General features: G+C 52.3%; 5 protein-coding genes across 5 annotated transcripts; 3 read left to right on the forward strand and 2 right to left on the reverse strand.

Annotated features, from left to right (window-relative positions):
- Nucleotides 1-2,735: 2,735 nt before the first annotated feature.
- On the forward strand, nt 2,736-6,190 carry FIBRA_03179 (uncharacterized protein; the record flags this gene model as incomplete). The annotated part of the gene is made up of 9 exons (XM_012325024.1): nt 2,736-2,971; nt 3,030-3,657; nt 4,777-4,851; nt 4,900-4,944; nt 4,997-5,050; nt 5,121-5,183; nt 5,246-5,600; nt 5,657-5,799; nt 5,855-6,190. 9 exons carry the CDS (start codon nt 2,736-2,738, stop codon nt 6,188-6,190), a joined length of 1,935 nt encoding a protein of 644 aa, XP_012180414.1.
- Nucleotides 6,191-6,675: 485 nt separating this feature from the next.
- FIBRA_03180 (uncharacterized protein) lies at nt 6,676-7,158 on the reverse strand (the record flags this gene model as incomplete). The annotated part of the gene is made up of 1 exon (XM_012325025.1): nt 6,676-7,158. One exon carries the CDS (start codon nt 7,156-7,158, stop codon nt 6,676-6,678), a length of 483 nt encoding a protein of 160 aa, XP_012180415.1.
- Nucleotides 7,159-10,228: 3,070 nt separating this feature from the next.
- Nucleotides 10,229-12,679, reverse strand: FIBRA_03181 (uncharacterized protein; the record flags this gene model as incomplete). Its single annotated transcript, XM_012325026.1, has 9 exons — nt 10,229-10,428; nt 10,495-10,646; nt 10,706-10,739; nt 10,798-11,179; nt 11,240-11,551; nt 11,605-12,077; nt 12,140-12,260; nt 12,304-12,309; nt 12,371-12,679. 9 exons carry the CDS (start codon nt 12,677-12,679, stop codon nt 10,229-10,231), a joined length of 1,989 nt encoding a protein of 662 aa, XP_012180416.1.
- A 427-nt stretch (nt 12,680-13,106) lies between these two features.
- FIBRA_03182 (uncharacterized protein) lies at nt 13,107-14,142 on the forward strand (the record flags this gene model as incomplete). Its single annotated transcript, XM_012325027.1, has 6 exons — nt 13,107-13,474; nt 13,538-13,623; nt 13,679-13,686; nt 13,752-13,880; nt 13,933-13,976; nt 14,028-14,142. 6 exons carry the CDS (start codon nt 13,107-13,109, stop codon nt 14,140-14,142), a joined length of 750 nt encoding a protein of 249 aa, XP_012180417.1.
- Nucleotides 14,143-14,493: 351 nt separating this feature from the next.
- FIBRA_03183 (uncharacterized protein) lies at nt 14,494-14,910 on the forward strand (the record flags this gene model as incomplete). The annotated part of the gene is made up of 1 exon (XM_012325028.1): nt 14,494-14,910. One exon carries the CDS (start codon nt 14,494-14,496, stop codon nt 14,908-14,910), a length of 417 nt encoding a protein of 138 aa, XP_012180418.1.
- Between the last annotated feature and the right edge of the window lie 1,053 nt (nt 14,911-15,963).

The raw sequence follows: 15,963 nt of genomic DNA on the forward strand, positions 1-15,963 counted from the left end.
GCGCTGCCCATTTATACAGCAGAGGAGGAACTATTGCAGCCCAGTGCGTACGAGGCGCGATTGAGAGGCGCCCTCGTGCACGTCAAGGCCCGTGTTGTCCATCAGTATTTCCATCGCGACCGCACCGATAACTTCTTTGCCGACATACGCGAAATCAACATTATCGACTCTCCCCCACCCCCGCCCGATTCACCCTCAAAGAGAAGGTTTGAGGCGAGTATGCGGCGGTACGCAGAAAAGCGGCGTCGAGTAGGATGATTGTACCGGTCAGTCAAAAATTATCAGCATGTGTTGGCGGCGTCGATTCACATACAACTCTCATAGGCCTCAAATTAAATGTCTAACCTGTGAATATGCTATATACCACGGTCGGTCAATTGTCAAAATGGATGTAGGAATTGTTCACTATATGTTTATTGGATTATTGCGCCTCAAGTTGATATATACTTGGGCAGTCAAAGTTACTCTCCGCTCGGCGGCATCATGCAGGACGAACGCAATTGCTGCTTACCAACGAACCTAGCAACCCGGCAAGGGGACATCTCTGTAATATACAAGACACGGCACTAGCGAATGATTAGCTCCGACACATCAGTGAGGCGGAGTAAATGATGCCAAGGCTGACATAGACCTGGGGAATACACTTCCCTGGATCTAGGAGTGCTGACTCACCGCCTTTCGAGCCACTCAGGCCACCAGATCTTGCTCAGTAAGATTTCAGCGACGATCCTGCTGTTATTCCTGAAATGGCTGTAGCTTGTGTGCCCCAAGCGCAGAATGCACCGCATTTTAGAGTACTGCACTGGTACTAGCTCTGTGCTAGATGCGAATTGAGATTGTTTTTACCACACAACACCGGGAACGAGTGCCGCAGGGTGCGTATCAGGTCAAAGAGGCGCGGCGACGGCGTGCTTAGTGCGGGGCGCGTGATGGATATAATTCGAAAGACTCCTCATGGACGTGCTGGCGGAGAGACATCCGCAGGGTACATCGACGTCAATTTGGGCTCGCGGGCTCAAAAGGAGTCGGCTGATCGCAAATAATAACCTGGCTATACATATGTACCCTGCCAGCGTGCACAGTCCCTCTCGGATCAGATACGGCCACTTCAGGAGTGGGAGAGTATTCAGCATTATTGAGGCGTACCGGGGCCTGTCAGATAGACCTCAATCTGCGACTCGTCCCGAAGTCGTCGCTTGGACGACATAATCCGGGAGCAACACGGAGCGACCAGGGTGTGCGGGATCAACCAAAATCCCGCCGTCATTGTGCGGGTTGGAATGCTCCGAAATGGGCTACAACCCGAACTCCGTGTATGACCGAAGGAAGAGAGAGCACGAGCCAATTAGGAAGTGAGGAGGTATATTTAAGACGTACTTCAGCACACATGAGGTAGCGACGCCACAAGCGACGAGTGGACCCGTATAGGACCGGGTTATACGTGGCGAGCGAGTAGAGGCGATAGGCGGCAATCCGTTATGAGGTGAGGCGCTTTCTGGATGTCGCGATTCTGGTTGGCAAAGGCAAGCAAAGTGTCAGTTTGCGCGTCGCCTACCTCTCTGTTCAACCTCGAGGCATCATGTCGGAATACCAAGTTGTTCCCTTGGATATGGTAGTTCGGGCAGGGGCGGTGCATTCAACCAAGACTCCTGAATAGCAGATACAGTTCAGAGGCAGCCAATGTCGAACCTGTCGCGATGTCAGTGATGAAAGACTCAAGAGAGGAGTCAGGACTGAGCCCGGACGGCAACCACTAATACATACTTAGCGCGAACGGCCCGGGCGAAGTGGCAGGCAGGCAGCAAGCGCCCTTTTCACGTGACCTTGTCTGTGGCTCAGCAGAACGTGTCAACTCTGTTCAGTTAAGCGACATTCATCTCGGATGGCCAAGTTGCTGCTTGGCTGGCCTAGGAGGAATTATCTCGACACGCAGACCTAGGCTTCAACTTTTTCGGTGGAATGGCAAGCGATATTCCTGTCGAGCTGCTATTTTCCGCCGCATTTCCTTTACCCTTTCGCGTCCTCAGCCTCGCGGGGCTTGGGATTATTGGCTGGGCGACAAACCTCCATGGCTTGCATTTGGTCGGTCTCGACGCTAGCTCAGTCTTGGATCTCGACCACCGTGATCCGCGTCCAGGTGGACACGCGTTATCGCCTTTGCCTTACTCTGAGCGCACAAGCGCAGGACGCGGATATATGCAATGTCCCTCTGCGTTCTATAGACCTCTATACAGATTATTTGCTGCGTATTCTGTATGGTGTATAGTAAACTGGCTTGCGTACAGATACTCGACCGTCGGCGACATACTCCGAGTAGACATCTTCAAGTTTATCCCTGCTGTCGCCGGATTGGTGGTGTTGACGGTGCTCGTATGTCCCTTCAACGTATTCTACAAAATAGAGCGTGATAGATTTCTGCAGTGAGTGTTCTTCTATGCGTGGAAACGCCGCCGCGCCAATTCTTTTTCTCATGTATTGTTTCGAGCTAGTGCGCTGCATAGATGCATGTTCCCCCCACGCCATCGTATATCCTTTTCTGATGTAGTGTTTGCCGACATTCTCACATCGTCCGCCAAAGTCATCGGCGATTTGTGGTTATCCTTCTGTATGCTCATGCCCGGAGGAAGTCTTCTTGTACAACCGACACCGACCGGCTGGTCACGTTGGATCTTGCCTACTCTGATGAGGTGATAGAGAATTCCTTTATCAACGTATGCATTCGTGTGGCTCACAAAATGGCCCACAGCGTACCCTATGCTATACGTTTCAGGCAGTGTCTGATTGATTTTAGATCATCCTCGAGCGACAGTCGACGCCCCCTATTCAATGCCATCAAATATGCAACCGCATTCCCCGTAATATACTTGTCGGCGGCACAACGCCTTACTGTCCCCGAACCAGAAGTTTTCGGAGGGCTCGCAGAAAAATCCTCACATTCAACATACACCGATTATGCATTATTCCGACTCTGGTAGGCGTTGCCCAAAGTAGTCGCACGTACTCGAGAAGACTGACCGTGGGTTTTGAAGGCTCTTCTCTGCCGCCGTCAATTCGCTATATTCGTTCTGGTGGGACGTTACACACGACTGGGGTTTTGATCTTCTTGTCCCGCGATCTGCTGCGTCTGGACCTGTTGACCATCGTCCTCACCATAATTCCTCACCCCCAAGGCCATTAGTTCTGCCGCGCTTGCACTCTCATGCTACCCTTCCAACCACGGGTGCCATTCCTCCCAAAAATGAAAAGGAGTTTGCTCACGAAGACGGACACGCACCGATTTTAAAGCAGCAGAGGCAATCGCATCCGTTCGGGTTGAGACCGAAGTTACTTTTTCCGCTGCCGGTATATCCTTTTGTGATTGTCGCTGACCTCATCTTACGTCTCACGTGGAGCGCCAAACTGTCGAGTCACCTGCACATGTATGCGGAGGGGGACTTGCTGATTTATTACTTTGAGGTTGCTGAAATGGTGCGGCGCTGGATGTGGGTTTTCGTAAGGGTGGAATGGGAAATGTTGAAAGAAGGAAAGGAAGCTCACAGCCGACGGGGAACGTCCGGAACGGGTCGATCTGAAGGAACCCGGGTGGATGAGTACGAGATGACGGTACCTTCAGATCAAAATGATGGTGCTTCTTCGGGCGGGTTGCTAAGTCTGGAGGTGAGTAAACACATGCCTTTCGCGAAGGTCGATAAATGAATGTAGCCTCATCCAGGGATACGGACCTGATCACTGATGACCCAATCATAATTGCCATAGAATATACCCCTAAGTTGCAATTAACATCTGCTCGTCTAAATATTATAATTTGCACCTGATGCACGTGAACGTTTGGCTGACTTTGACGTCTCAGGATGGCTAGTTTCATGAAATGACGGATCCAAAAGGTCCGGGAGTGTTCGGGATGGGAGACATGTGGCGGCCGCGGGGAGCAACATGACTGGCCATCTGACAATGTGCATTCCGGAACGGCGAGGAGGCTCGTCACAGGCTCGTTCAAAGACGCTGAATTTGAATTTGACTGCAATGTGCGTTATCCTTCTGCAGCATAGGTACGCATAATAGATTTCCATCTTCTGGAAAGCTAAGAATCTCGGAATATATCGCGCACTTCCTGTGAGGCTGAGTGAGCACGCGTGAGTGCTGGACGGGATGCTCCCAAGCAACCGTTTATCCGTCAGACTGACAGTCAGCTTGGGGACAGAGAATACTAGCCGTGGTGAGCGTGCCTTGGCAGGTGAGTGCGATGGGAATCAGATGGCCGGGGCCACACGCTCATGACAGCTATCTCGTCTCTTGCAGACGGCGGTCCTCACCGAGCGTGGTCGGGATGGCCGGAGACAGACCAGCGCGGGCATCGTCGCGGGTGCGCAGACCTCGTGGATTATCGGAAGCACCAACCGAGGGGGGGGACCGTCCGCGATGGCGAGCCGCGTCCAAGGAGCAAGTCGGCGCGCAGCCACACGTGACCGTGCTAATTCGGGCAGAGTGGCTGCGTCCCTAGCGTCCTGCGCAAGAGTTCGGTTTGGCCAAGAGCCATCTCTCCGCTCTCTGCAACATCACCTGGCCTGCCATCGATGATTGGTCGCTGACTATTCCTGTTTCATCCATCGCCTTCTCCCCTCGCTCACGATATAAAGGGCTCCCACTCAGCCATGGCATCCAGTCCACTATCCTCATCACCTCTCCCAACTACACTCCCACTACTCCATCCCTAGCATCATGAAGGCAAGTCTGTTTTCCGCTTGTCAACGTTGGTTGTCCTGACTGTGTGCACAGGTCCTCGCAATTTTGTACAAGGGCGGTGAGGCCGCAGAACAGGAGGCTCGTCTTTTGGGCACGGTCGAGAACCAGGTATGTGGATCACCTCTATAACCTTTTCATTTCTAACAGAGAACGTAGCTCGGCCTCCGCCCTTGGCTCGAGTCGGAGGGACACGAGTTTATTGTACGTACATTTTCGACACCGGGATGTCATTTTCCATCTCACGTCTGTTCAGGTCACCGACGATAAGGAGGGCCCTGACAGCTTGTTCCAGAAGCACATTGTCGATGTAAGATCGCACATTTGGTCTTCCATATTAACGCCCAATTAATGTTAATGTTGCTCCCGCAATCCTATAGGCTGAGGTCTTGATCACGACACCCTTCCACCCCGGTTACCTGACCCGCGACCTCATTGACAAGGTAAGGACGATCGTTTCGATTAATATACGATCGCCAAGTCTAATGCAACGTTCTTCGTATAGGCCAAGAACCTCAAGATCTGTATCACTGCTGGTGTCGGATCGGACCACGTCGACCTCAATGCTTGCGTTGAGCGCAAAATTCAAGTACTCGAGGTCACTGGCTCAAACGTCGTCTCAGTCGCCGAACACGTCGTCATGACCATCCTTCTCCTCGTCCGCAACTTTGTCCCCGCTCACGAGATGATTGAGCGCGGAGACTGGCAGGTGTCCCAGATCGCCCGCCAGGCCTTTGACCTTGAGGGCAAGGTTGTTGGCACCATTGGCTGCGGTCGTATTGGTTACCGTGTCCTCCAGCGTCTCATGCCCTTCGACTGCAAGGAGCTTCTCTACTTCGACTATGCCGACCTCCCTGAGCGTGCGTCTCCTTCAATATCCTACATCAGCATGTTTTGACATATACTCCTTTTCTAGACGCAGCCAAAGCCATCAAGGCTCGCCGCGTTGCAGACCTCAAGGAGATGGTGTCGCAGTGCGACATCGTCACCGTCAACGCTCCCCTCCACGAGGGTACTCGCGGTCTCGTCAACGCTGACCTCCTCAAGCACTTCAAGAAAGTAAGCATTGAACTTTGCTCAAGACGTATTAACGTTAAGCATCTCCCGTCCTTAGGGTGCGTGGCTCGTCAACACTGCCCGTGGTGCGATTTGCGATCGCGAGGCTGTCGCTGAGGCGGTCAAGAGCGGCCACCTCGCCGGATACGGTGGTGATGTGTGGAACGTCCAGCCCGCGCCCAAGGACCACCCATGGAGGACGATGAAGAACCCCCTTGGCGGCGGAAACGGCATGGTGCCCCACTACTCCGGTACCACCCTCGACGCCCAGGCGCGCTACGCGAACGGCACTCGTCTCATCCTCGAGAACTACTTGACGAACAAGCCCCAGCCGCCAGAGCACGTCATCGTCGGTGTTGGCAAGTATGAGACCAAGGCGTACGGTCAGCGTTGAGACCGGGTGGTGTCCACTGTGTGGTTGGATACCTCTCTGCTTCTTGCTCTCTGGGTTTCGCACTATTGGCATCATACAGCAGTATTGAATGAATGTATTTATATCACAACGATCCGCAAAAATACCAGGCATTTGGTCTATTTCCGTTCTCGCATGAGCTGAAAGTGTTGACGAGTTGTACATGTTCCTTGCATGTTCCTGTTTGGCAAGTGCACGACGCGAGAAAACTTTCGATCGCTGGCCGTTGCTGTTCATACACGCACTCTGACAATCGTTGTTTACATCTGCCTATTGATGCGTCATCATCGTTGGCTGATTTCCAGAATATCCCAATATCTGAACCAGGAACCCAGGTAGATAAAGATAAACACGAACAAGAGTCCAATATTGGGTCTAATGATGCCCATTATTATACGGCATACGTCCATCACAGTAATCGAGACTTCGAGCAATGGCACTCGTCGCGACCCCATTCGATGTATGGATTAGCGTTGCTCCGACAAGCGGCCGTAATTCGCCCGTCGGGACAGGGTGTCCATGTTAGCGGCCTGCACCTTGAGCAACGCAGAGAGCAAGTTGTGGAACGTGGAGGGAGATCCGGACCGATAATAGCTTCGATCGTGCACGAATCTGGGCTCTGGAGCAAGTGCGGGGGAGGGCTTCCTGCGAAGGCGGCGCCATAACTTGATAACGGCCATCTGTCTCTTCCTCACTGCTGCCTGTGGTTCCGTAACAGAGGACGCCACATCATGAGGGGACGTCGTGTCCATGCGCTCTTCATCGATCAGCATCCACTCGCTCGTCTTCGATGCCCACTCCCAGTTGATTTCGTTGACGTGCACCGGCAAGCTCGACGCGCCGTCGAGGATTCCGAGGGAATTAACGTCTGCATCGAGTTTGGCTACCGGCGGCTGGCCTGGAATGTTCGGAGAGTCTGACCCGAGAGCGTCGCAAAGTTGGGAGAACATTTCTTGAAAAGATGCAAAAAGACGGCCGCCGCAGATAGCTCCCACAGAACGGCGCGCAGGTGTCGATGGAGAAGCTTTTGGAAGCGGAGGCTGCGCGCACGCCGGATGGAGGCTTGAGCTTAAATGGCAACCATGGGGTTGCATTCTTGACCGATCGTCCTCGCCAGCCTGAGCGGCTGAACTTTGAACTCGTACCCGCGACCAGGTGCGGTCACATAATCGATACCACACAATCCTTGAATCAAGTAATTTCGTCAGTGCGAACCAGTTGAGAGGAGTCTCCATTCAATCAATTGCAACGAGATCCGCTGTCCACTACCTGCGGTCTGTCAATAGGCGCTGCAATGAGGCTTGATGTCAGCCGAAGCTGTCAAAAATGAGACTCCTCTCCACCTGCAGGAACATGTACGTCCCTATGCGATGAATATCATGCGATGGGGATGGCCGTGACCCGCATGACGGTCGTGAATGTCAACAGTGAAATTTGTAGGCACGGCTGAGATCTAGGCGTGTACTTTGAAACGAGATCAATTAACTTGAGCTGGGGAGAAGGACAAGACGAGGTCGTGATAGTTGAGACGGGTGTGCACGGCTGATATACTCACTATCCAGTACTCAACTTTGGAGCTGGCCAGCACATAGAGATCAAGTGAGGGCTGGAGAACAAGCACCAGGGGGGTGGCCACCTATATGAAGTTGGACAGGAGCACTGTATAGTGTGTATCATCAGCAAAAACCAGGACTGTAGTTATTTATTTACAAGTGAGTATAAACCTCACCAGTATGGCATTACTTGTCATACCGGATTGCAAATTACCAGTTAAATCTACAGGCTGTATGGTTTTGAAAATACAACACCGACATTTACAATTGGCATGCTGTATGGTGTTCAAATGTAAATAAGCTTCCTGAAATGCATCGAAAAACCAATTGCTTACCGTTTCGATAACGTACTGGCATTTCGATTGCAGCAAGATGAAGTTTGAATAACAGTAGGCATTTCCCCTGCGTCGGATTGCATACAGTATCGCTCGTCCAGGCTCTTAATACGAATGCTGCTAGACAGCTGGCATCCTGTCGCGATCGGCGGTGCTTGCGCCTACGCTCGGCACGTCAGCACACGACAGCCTACTGGATGCGCGCAGTCAACTCACCACCGGTCGTTGTATGGCGTCACGGCGATCCCACGGCCGACCAACACAAACTGGCTCTTCGCGAACGCCTCTTTGCGCGACGAGAGTGCCGACCCGTCCATCACTATTCAGACAAGTCCTTTGTGACGCCCGGGTCAGACACGACCACGACCACGAGCAGCTGGTTTCCCAGCCACACCAAGCACAGCGCCTCAAGCTTCTTGCGCCAGCAGTCGAGCGTCAGCTCAGGGCAGTGTATCAGGAACGGGAACGAGCCTGTACAGTCAGATGCAGCGTGAGCAGACGCGATATCAAGAAGGCTGCGGGAGACATAGTGGCACGAAGGAGAATTGTCAGGTTTTGCGGGCGCAGATGATTAGTACACCAGGGTAGCGGAAATTATACAACCGTTTTCGTTCCAGTTGTGCTCAGCTAGAAATTTATTGCACTGGTAAGTGTTTATAAGTACCTACAAAAGCCTGCCATACCGCAATGCGTATTGCAATCGTTCTCGATGCTACAACAGTATGCAGGAGAATGCACATGCCATCACCATGCTGCAATGCCAAGCCACTAAGGTATCGTTCTACATACATATGCATGCAGAGAAATTTTAACATTCAATTTACAATCGCTATCGTCGAATACATTCCGGTTCTGATTTTGCTGATGATGATGCTGAGACAAATTTCTACATGCACGCCCGAGTGTTGGACATTTGCCAAAGGAGGTTTTTGGCGGGATGCTGTGCAATGTTCACGACCTCATCTAACCACAGAAAGATCAACCAGAGGCCTGTGTCACTTCAGTTGAAGTGTGTAGTCCCATGATTCGATGAGCATTCGCCTGCAGCGCTGGAGCCTATTGTGAGTCCTTAAACCCTCACATATAGTCGTGGGCGACAGGTATCGAGCCTGTGCCAGCTTGGGCTTTTGAAGCAAACTCAACGTCGGGCCTGCCTCATAAAACACTGCGCCCCTCGGCAAGCAGGTCTAATTGCAGCGCGCGGGAGGAGAATGATATGTCAGGACTCAGCGATATTGCCCAAGCCGTCGTAGAGACTGGAAGAACGTGGACATATGCGTACCGTTGCAGCACGTTCCAGCTACATCCATAATGATAGGCCCATTGTCAAAAGAGCGCGCAGGCGGTGCACTCGGCAGATATGCACCTTCATGCACACCCCTAACATCTAAGCGCGTTGCGATGACCAACGTCGGACCATCGCCTTTGGCGAACCTCCCGCTCTCGTGTTCGGTTATGTACGTCTCAATTTGCTGGCGGTCAGCGGGGCTAATGGTGCTGAACAGGTCGCAGAAATGCTCACCAATAATGCATGGTCTCGGAAGAGGATCGAGCAGTCGGTCATTAAGTGATACCCAATGGCTGACAAGGAGTCCGGTGAAGGCTGGTGCCCGTTCGATGTACACACCCGCAATGCAATATACCCGACTCCCAGCGGGGGCATCAACGGGCCTTCCGCGCAGTCTTATAAGATTTGAATGTTCAGGTTCTATTAGTTTCTGAAACAGTAAAAGCAGGGGTTCTAGGTTGCATCCGCATTGCGTTCAGGTTGAAGAGGACAACAAGACGCGTTTCATGCCGCCCCATGCACGAGCCAAAAGACCATGCTTTTGAGAGCAAATATCCAAGAGAACTTGGTGGAGAGTCGATACGTGAATAGAGTTCTACTCGCAGATGGGCGTCGGTAAAATATGAGGTCAGAAGCATCGCAAAAAGCTATACCCAGGTCAAACAAGGTAGATGTTCGAGCGATCTGCGTTTACTGAAAGTCGTCCAACACAACCGGTGTTTCCGGCGCATTTGCATCAGCGTCGATTAACGGCATGAGGCGTCAGTCGACGTTATTGAGACTAAAGCACAAAACTCGCATTAATGATTCAGCAATCCAGCTAGAAGATCCAAACAGTCGAGTCTCATGTCTGCTCCTCCTTGACTTTGTACAACGCGACCTGCTCTTTGAGAACCCTCTCCAACTTATTTGAGTTCTTCCAGTATATTGATCCCTCTGGGTTGTACGTCCGGCAATTGTCGAACACAAGCTGCGCATCTGCAAGAAACGCATTGAGATTTGGGTACTGGTTTGTCTCCAGCTTGTGCTCCATTGTACTAAAATCTGATGAGGAGATATAGAAGTGAGCAAAAATAGTTCAACGTAAAATGAACGATTGAAATGGTATACCCATGGGGTTCTTGATGATCTCATGGTAGTCTGCGACCTCTTCAGCAGTGACGGGCTGTTGAAATGGCCACGCCTGGGTATGATTCCGAAGGTCGGAGAGGAGCTTCTCCATAATACTATGCTCAGCGCTCCTCCCGACCGGGCGTGCGGTCCTAGGTTTCGACAAATCAGGACTAATGAAGTAGCCGGATTCATGAGCTATGGCACTGACATCACCGCCATAGAGGGAGTCCATCCACTTTCCCCTTCAAGGGTGCATGATTCAGTCCAATATTTGCGGTACCAAATTCGAAGACGACATACTCAAGCCAGGCACGTCCTTAGGATCGACTGTTACGCCCTCCCCTTCACCCTCCATGAACTGAGGCAGACCGTCGTAGACGATATGACTCCGCGACATCTCTCGAATCTTAGTCAGAATTGCCTCCCTCTGCTGCGCAATAATATCCCTCGTCTTCAGATAGTCAACGTTGCGTAGCAAGGTACACTGCATGATCGTTCCGCCCTCGTAATCCTTGATGTACCCCGCCCACACCGAGCGATCGAGCGTGATCTCCTTAGAAAACCCTTGCTTGCGGAAGTATCCGACGGCGTAGTTGTCGGCATATGTGAGGAAGTGCCACATGTCGGGATACGTACGGCGTATATGCGCTTTAAAGTGATCCATCAACATTGACCCGTAGCCCTGACAAAGTCAAGAGTGAGCGAGACCTCGTGGAGGATCACCTAAAATCATAACACTAACCTTGACCTGGTCAACGGAGGTTGTAGCAAAAAACACAATCTCCGCAAAGCCACGGTGAGGGAACGGTCGATAGCAAATCCCTCCAACGACTTTGTAGCCACGCTTGTAGATCGCCAGACACTTGGAATTCGAGTCATAGACAAGCCGGGCGATGTACTCGCGTGGCATCTTCGGTAGCTGCTTCTGGAAAAGGGTTTTCAGGCCAGTGAGGATGACTAGCGAGCGAGGAGTGCAGTCATTCTCCACTGCCATGATTTTGATGATTCCTTTCCGTAGCTCGATATGGGCGACTTTCTCTGGCTTTCCAGGAGGCTTCAGGATACACACATCAGGCAGATTTTGAATTAAGAAGCACAGGTGCGCACCGCAGATAAAGCCGCCCCGCCAGCGTCGACAGTCACACCCGTGGCCAAACGCGTCAATTGGCTTTCGTCCATCTTGTCTTCGACCTTGACTTTCATTTCGTGCCCATTAGCACCGTCAGCAGGCCGGCTCATTTCAGCCTTCTCTTCGTCCGTCGGAGGCGGTATCGTCGTCGGGGCGGTTCGCGCCTGCGCCTTGGACTTCATGCTGGAGGACTTTTTGCCACTGCGCTTTTGTCCTCTTGCGTGGCGCGCTGCAGGCCCTTTCTCGGATTGATTGACTGTGGCTGATATGACTGCGTTTGTCACGCGAGCGGCAAGAGGTCTGTCCTCTTCATCATCCTCCTCCTCGTCATTGCCACTCAGCGAGGAGAAGGATACGCGTCGCTTCTTTGTCGGAGGCTCCGACGCGTCGAATGCATCGCTCAAAAAAGATGAGGCGGGAGACAATGGTTGCTTCCCTGGGGATGATGGTACTATGAGCCGTTCGGAAGTACAGAGTCAGGTAAGCTTGAGTTAGCATCTGAATGAGACACACCAAGAGAGCCTAAGGCTTCCGATATTGAGCTCGCAGGTGATGATGGTGGGAGTTGCATTTGCTGCCGCAGACCATTGATGTCATCGTTTGTGTATTCAAAATCGAGTAACTTGCCCTCGTCCTAGAGCGGTATCAAATTGTGGAACTCAGAACGAGACACCGACCCGCACCTACGTGACGGTCGCTATCGGTTAGCGACAAGAGACTACATTGGAATCAAAAAGGGCTTACCTGAAGGAGTTCGTCGAGTCGGACCGCGACACGACCCCGGCGAATGAATTCAGCCTTCCCTAACGAATCCTTCTCCGCACCGTGGTCAGCAGGGCCATGTCCGCATGCACATGAGTCCAAAAACTGAGCAGCGCCCCCATCTGTCTCGGGCAATGCATCCAAGTCGAGCGCAACTGATGCGCCTGGTGGTGGTCGGAGTCCCGGGCAGGAGGAGCACGCGAGGCAGGTTGAGTGGCGGGCAATTTTGATGGCGAGAAGGTCATCAGACAGTTTGGGTATCTCGTGTGAAGCAGGGTATAGGACTTTCATCGCTGCAAAGTCAAGCAAGTCTGTAGTTATGGACAACGCGACGATGAGTCGAGCGGGGCTGAGGACGTCCGAGGACCCGGAACACCGCCGACGCTGCCGACGAATGATCGAGTGTCCTCAGCGACTTGGCCCAATTGGAATGTGCAGTCGGCTCGCTTTCAAGTTCTTGCCTTTTGCTCATCGGCCATGCTGAAGCAACGAGAGAGCTTGGAAAAGCTTGCGCCCATCATGTTTGCGCTGATCAAAGTCAATGTCGGCGCCCCCGACGGGTGGCTTACAGCGTTCACGGTCGCGCGCACACTTTCCTCAGTTTCATATCCTGCGTTTTGCTTGCAGATTGCGCTACCGCCTGCCACCGGCTCTGTCACTCTTTCATGCGATACCCAGCAGACTCATAATGATACTAACTTGGCGGCTACACCACATCATGCTTAGCTATGCCTTCCTCTCTTTTCTGGTGGCTCGGGGACTGGCGACAGACTGGATAGACTATCCCGCCGATGGGACAGCAACACTCACTACCTATACCCTTCCGGAAAACTTCATTGCCGCGTGCGGTTGCACCGCCGATAGTACACATTATCCCACCGCTGCTATGAGCGAAATGGCATATGGAAGCAGCGCGGCATACGGCCCAGGATGCGGCCGGTGCTTTAACATTACCCTCCTCAACACCTTCAACTCAGACCCCCCCTTCTATCCGGAGGAGCATCCTAGTGTTGTCGTGAAGATAACGGACCTCTGTCCTTCGGGCGGGAACGGTTGGTGTTCTGCGACGGCGAACAAACCTAATGCGTATGCGACATTCTATCCAGCACGCGCCACAGACTGATCATCTTCATCTGCGACATCCCACAGAGGTGGGGCTTATGTCAACTTTGATTTGGCCTGGCCGTCGAATTCCATTCCTGACGACTTCTTTCCTTCTAACGCCTCGTTGTACGGTGAGTTCAACCGAAACTCTAGCACTGTGTGTCATTTGACTGATCCCTGCGGCAGGTTATACGGTCAGTATTGTTGCTACCGCGTGCGAAGGCGAACTTCACTGAACAGGATGCGCCTGTTCATGCAGGATTTTGGAGTATGGAATGTCAGCTACCAAAGTGTGGATTGTATGAACGATTGGGAAGGAGCCCAGAATGCTGCGGCTCTCGGCAGCGCGGCCGACGTAGGTAGCGTTTGTTGCCCCGCTAATCCGTCGGTATGTCCTACGCATACCTCCAACACATTTCTTTTTTTCGACGCTCACACAGGGGAATGATACTTGTCCGTCATATTCAGACGCAAATGGCATTCCGTGAGTACTACCACTGCCTTTGTCTGGTGCATTCCGCCGATGATTGTGCAGTCCAGATACCACCTCGGCATCGTCTTCCGCAATGCTGCTAATACCCGACAGCTGGCTGTCTACGGTCCTGTGTTTCACAATGTTGTTAGTCTACTTTGGGGTTGGAGGCGTTTGAACGGTTGTACGGTGTTATCGATTGCTGTTTGTACTGCTGTCCGTTACAGCATTTCCATACGAGCAGGCACAGAACAGTGTTTCCTGATCTATCGTGCCTATATATGGCCCATTCTATGTACCTGTCTTGAGATACGCACACTTCTAGTGTTTGCCACAACCATCCGCATGACGCACTGCTGATCACCGAGATCGTGGGCTGCGAAAATAATGTCGGTAACTCCGGAGGAAGGCCCGAGTCCGAGATATCTCGGAATGGTGCGAGGACCCTGAGAGCGCACTCCGCTTGCCTCCACCCAACATCCATCTCCAGACCAAATCATCGCACTCTCATTCGGGTGCTTTGGTCAATATGGCGACACCAGACTCTGCCAAGCCGACATACATCTACAAACTCATTCCCTCTGATGCAGCCCCTCCGGATCCCCTTCCGTCCGCTCTCCCTGTGAGTGAGCTTGACAGATCATCCGGCTTCATCCACCTCTCGACCGCAAAACAGGTCCCGAACACGCTCAAACGCTTCTTCACGAATGAATCGCGTGTATACATCCTGCGCATTCCGTATGACCCGATCGAGAGCAATATCAAATGGGAAGACCCAAGGGGGGAGGCGGCCGGCCCCAGAGGCGGCGAAGGGATGTTCCCCCACCTTTATAACGACTTCAAGGTGGGAAATGAAGAAGTCGAGAGTGTGGGCGTCTGGGACCGGAAGGACGGCCAAAGTTGGGACGAGGCACTGGAGAGCGCGAACGAGTGGCTTTTGTATTAAATGATTGAGTCGTTCATTTGGAAGGGGGACTGAGACTCCGCACAGATCCTCGATCTCAGGCGGAATGGGGACTTTGAGTAATAAGTGTATATCCATATGTCACATTCACCACATTCTACCTCAGCGATGCTCAGCGAGTCCGTCGTGTTTAATCTTAGAACAATCTGCAGCGGTAGAAGCAACAATCGCTCGTCCGAATAGAACGATATGAGGTGTAGTCTCCCCGCTGATTGAACCATCGATAGAACAACATAGTATACCATGATGCAACTTATATCAGTAGACTCTGACAACGATCCAACCGTCCACGGCTCGCGGTCTTCCTGCAGAAAGCGTTCCACGACAGCGACTAACTGCAGGCCCGTCTGCAAAGGGTAACACGGCACATAAGCATCTTGGTGACATCCATAGTCCAGGTACACGAGACATAAAAGTGTTCATGATGAGCTGTCGCGAGTAGTTTCAGGAAATTATAACACTGATAGTAGCACTTAGCCGCATCGAAGGGTCGAGACTGGCCAGCTCTTCTGTTGTGATTGAATTGTAAGTGCCCACGAAGTTACCGGTAGCGTGGTGATGTAGACGTCCACGCGTCGCGCTATAAATTCGACTTGCGAGCTTGACCCTTGGCATATGCACGAGCAGAAGCGAGCCATGGAGAGACGCTACAGAATGGATTGACATTTGCACTACCGACGAAACAGAAAGTTATCTCTCTAGATCATGGTCAGTATCTACCTCACGATATTGAGCACGTTCCCGTCGACTGAACAATCGCTTGACCCATTGAATACCACCCAAGTGCGAGAAAAGTATGCCCGCGCCGAAACTCAGTACAAATAAGAGTAAAGTGGGGAGCAGACCTATGCCCTTTCCAGTCTTGTCATCCACATTGTCCACATCAGTGGACGTCGACGAGCTAATCGATTCAGAGACATCAGCCGCGGGCGCAACTGATGCAGAGACGGCTGGGGTGTTGGTCTTCTCGGACATAGGTGAAGTCGCTGACGAAGTGGCGGATGCCGGGCTGGACGTCTCAATTGACGAGACCGC

The sequence above is a fragment of the Fibroporia radiculosa genome (genome assembly GCF_000313525.1).
Source record: "Fibroporia radiculosa TFFH 294 genomic supercontigs, scaffold1727, whole genome shotgun sequence".
In the NCBI taxonomy this organism is placed as follows: domain Eukaryota; kingdom Fungi; phylum Basidiomycota; class Agaricomycetes; order Polyporales; family Fibroporiaceae; genus Fibroporia; species Fibroporia radiculosa.